The sequence below is a fragment of the Aythya marila genome (assembly GCF_965140915.1).
Source record: "Aythya marila genome assembly, chromosome: 4".
NCBI lineage: Eukaryota > Metazoa > Chordata > Aves > Anseriformes > Anatidae > Aythya > Aythya marila.
This window is the reverse complement of record NC_139045.1, coordinates 49,620,042-49,623,888: the sequence shown is the minus strand read 5'-3', so window position 1 is coordinate 49,623,888 and position 3,847 is coordinate 49,620,042. Positions and strand designations below refer to the sequence as shown.

The 3,847-nt window shown below is 48.1% G+C and overlaps 1 protein-coding gene across 15 annotated transcripts in view; it reads left to right on the top strand.

Annotated features, from left to right (window-relative positions):
- Positions 1-3,540: 3,540 nt before the first annotated feature.
- DCUN1D4 (defective in cullin neddylation 1 domain containing 4) overlaps positions 3,541-3,847 on the top strand; it is a 35,370-nt gene continuing 35,063 nt past the window's right edge. For 6 of the 15 annotated variants that reach the window (XM_082759870.1, XM_082759884.1, XM_082759872.1 and 3 more), the window contains exon 1: positions 3,567-3,661. Coding sequence is in view for 2 of the 15 variants with exons in the window: in XM_082759878.1 (XP_082616004.1) it covers positions 3,637-3,661 (25 nt within the window). In the remaining 13 variants the exon portion in view is untranslated. Of the gene's footprint in view, positions 3,662-3,847 lie in introns of all 15 variants that reach the window. The other 9 variants (XM_082759874.1, XM_082759885.1, XM_082759869.1 and 6 more) reach the window with 4 other exon arrangements.

Here is a 3,847-nt window from a genome sequence, read left to right as displayed (position 1 = left end):
AGAGACATGATAAAATAAAATGTATGAAATAGTCATGTTTTATTTGCTGAATATTTGAACTTTTTCTGGCCGTAAAAGGTCTAGTTTATGAGTCTGACTTCCGAATAATTTGTATTCTGTTGTACTTCTAGTTCCGTCCTCCCTGGCATTCTGTGCACGTTAGTTAAAGTTTTCAGGAATAAAAAGGAAGAGAGACATCATTTCATCAGGAGCCTAACAATGAGTACCTCAGAATAACAAGGACTCTATGTATCTTGTAAGAGAGCAACTTTTGAGAGTAATTGTACTGGATTCTTCAGCAGGGTGGAGACTCAAGAATCCTCTTACAGATGTTCCCACTTTGAGCCCTCGACTCAGACGTTTCTGTGTGTGGTAAGCTCAGCTTCAGAAGCAGTGGCACAAGTGTCGCAGAGCACTCTCAGACCCAGGAGCTGCAGCTCAAAACTCTAGAGCTAAAAAGGACCTGATTTTTTTATTTCCCATTTCTAAAAGGGGTGTTGCAGCTACAAGCTTATTCAACAGAAGTTGGGCACACCCTTCAGTTGAACAGGAGTTGATGTTACTGAAAGGAGTTGGGTGCAGCTTAAGTGTGCAGGTGAGAGCAGCTCCCACGTATTTATCTCACTGCAACAGAATACAGAAAATGTTCAGGGTCCTCTGCTTACAGGGAGGGAGGGACCTTTGTGGCCCCAAAGGTGCTGCTTGATTTGATGTACCCCCAAGGTTCAGGCTGCTCTCTGAATCTTGGCTGCGTAAAGCATTCCTAATTATGGGGTAAGCAGACTTTTTTAAGGACATCAAACTAAAGTTGAAAAAAAAAAAAAAGCAACCTCGAAATCTAAGTCAGGGATTTAAATAGGAGTGACCAAAAGCCCTGATTTTTTTTTTTTCTTTTTTTTCTTAGGTATGTAAAATATTATATTTGTTTGCACAGTGTTACAGAAGGGCCCTCAGGGTCAAACTCACGTATCTGTTAAGTAAGAGTAACAAAACACGCCTTTTTACTTAAGCAATGGGCATGGTATGAGTCCATGGGACACGGCAATTAACATCAGCTGAATTATGAGGAGGGATTTGAAAGCTGCAGTTACATAATCTGCAGCTGCTACTTTCTGCCACCTGAGGTCCTCTTTTATCCCCGATCAGTAGTGTAGTGCTGGTAGAGAACATTACAGTATGTACAAGAATAATACATTGTTGAGGTGTTTCTTTGCAATTCTGAAAGTGAAAAAACTTCTCAGAAAGCTTACATAAAGCTGTTTGTATTGACTTGGGTGTCAGTTACTAGATTTAGAACCAGGATTGCTGGGTTTCTGGTAGTTTGTCTCTTTTCTTTCAGTGTCCCATACTCTGCTTTGTTGATGCTTTATCTGCTTTGTTAATGTTCAGCAAATTCTGCTTTATTAACGTTTTAATTTTCAATACAGTTCTCTTCCCCCCTCTGACTTGAAAAACATGTAGTGGTTTGTGAGTGTGGTGCCTAAAATGAACTTTCAAGTTCATTTCAAAGCAAAGCAAGATGAACACAGGCATTTGGGACGCGCAGTGACTTTAGCAATTTGGAGTTTGGTAACTTTTGAAATCAAAGGGTTCCCTCAAAGAACTTTCTACACTACATTTCTGACAGTGAAAAAGGTTAAATTAAGTGTATGGGGGCTTTCTGTCTATATGTTATGCAGCGTATTTCACAGTCAATGGTGCTTTTTATGTGGTTGCCATTTTAAACTATCAAAAAAGGCAAGCCAACCAAAAAAGTAAACAATGACTTTCTCCTTTAAAAAGAAAAAAAAAGTGCACTTTCCCCTCCCAGGGAAGGCCTTTGCAAATGAGTGCAGCTTTAGGTTAGTCCCAGCAGCATGTAAATCAGCTACTGCATTTCTTGCCCTGCCAGGTCTCGGTTAATTATTCCTCTTCTGCATGTTGTTGGGAGCACTTGCATGTGTGTTTAGTGAGCCATGAAAGGATATTGATCTGACTGAAAACAAAAAAAAGCCAAAACAAAAACACAACTTTTTTTCCTCATTATCTTTTTTTTTTTTTTTGGTAGGGCAGGGGCAGTGTTGCTCTGTGAGCTACCCCGCTATCTAACTGTCCAAGTAGCTGTAATGGCGCAAAAGAAAGGGTGCCAGGAGGGCTAGGATTAAGAGGCTAATGCCAGAACTCCTGAAAGTGCCTTTGCCCTTGAGAGAACGCTTGATGAACCGCGACCTAATTGTTGTGCTTTATTCCAAGTGTTTCTGTGTTTTGTAAACTCAGGCTTGAAGAGAGGCTCAGAAGTAAAACACAGGCCTGATGCCATAACATCTCCTTGCCTGGAAGCTTGTGTAGTAGTTTACAACAAGTGGCAGCAAGGTGGCAATTTACTCCTCCTCGGGTTTGGACCCGAGCTGCAAAGGTTTGAGCTCTAAGGGGCCTCGCTCTCCTGGGACAGGCGTTTCCTGGCTGGAGCATACGTGCCATCGTTTGGCAGGCACAAACAAAGCCTCTTTTGTCTTTCCCTATGGATTTCTTTGCAGATCTAGTTTTATGAAGGAGAGATTATGCTTGTGCATTCACCTATTCAAAAATATTTTGAACTTTTAATGTGTCACAGTGACGGTGTGATGTGCTTTATGGCTGCGGATAGCAGCAGTTGGAGAAGCTACAGTCTAAGGAAGGGTTTGCAGAGCAAAGCAGTATCTGTCATTTTAGACTTACGAAGAAAACCATAAAAACCTTTATTTTCAAACAAATGGCTTCAGATATAAACAAGTAGGTGTGATTTTTTCCCTTTATTTTTGGTGGCACCTTCCTTGAGATTTGTATCAGTTACATACAGCTTGGGTGAAGATTGTGTGTGTTTATGTGTGAGGATGTATTTTTATTCTGAACCGAACTAAATCGTTCTCAGAACGCAGTTTTTATTCCGTGTCCTTTTTCCCGTCAGCGTGTCCCCAGCCGGGCCCCTGAGGGCACCGTTCCCCTCAGCCCCGCGTTACCCCATGGGTTGTAACTCAGCGGTGCCCTGTTGAGCGTGAGCTCGGGCTGGCAGGCACAAATGCCAATGGCATGGGGGACGTTGGAAGCATCTGAGAAGTGAACCCCAGCTTGTCCAGCTTTATTTATTTTCCCTTTTAACCAATTCCGCCGTTTTTTCTCCTGTGGAGCCGGGCCTCCGCTCTGGCCCCCCCCTCCACCCCAGTCCCCTCAGTCCCCCTCAGCTTCCCCGCCCCGCTGCCGTAACAGAGCCCCGCCCCCTGCCCCGCTCATCCAATCGCAGCGCTCGGTGGGCGCGGCCCTCGGCCTCCGCAGCCAATGGAAGGCGCGGCTGACACAAAGTGGCGTTCTCTGCACGCGCTTTCAAGGCCAGCCATGAGTGACAGCGGGTTGACCCAATCACAGCGGAGGGAGGCGGGGCTAGACCACCCTCGAGCCCAATAGGACTACGGGAGCCGGCCGCGGCCGGCGGAGCGAGACTGACAGCAGCGTCACCCAATCGCAGGGCACAACCCGCGGCCTCTGCGGGCGGCGCCAGCCAATGGGCGCCGGTGGCGGGCGGGGCCGGGAGGCGTCCGCGCTTGTGCCGTGCGATTGGGAGAGAGGGGCCGAGGGAGCCGGGCCGGGCCGGGCCGCGCCGTGCGTGCGCGCTGCACGAAAATGCACTCGGATGGCGCCGCTGTCAGTGAGTAGCGGCCGGGCGCCCCTCCTCCTCGCGGCCGCAGGGGGGTGCGAGGGGCCGGGGGGGGCCGTGAGGGGCCGTGAGGGGCCGGGGGGGGGCGTGAGGGGAGCGGGGCCGTGACGCAGCTCCCCCAGCCGGGGGGGGCGCAAGAAACTCTGGGGGGGGGGGGGGAGCGCGGTGCATTGTGGG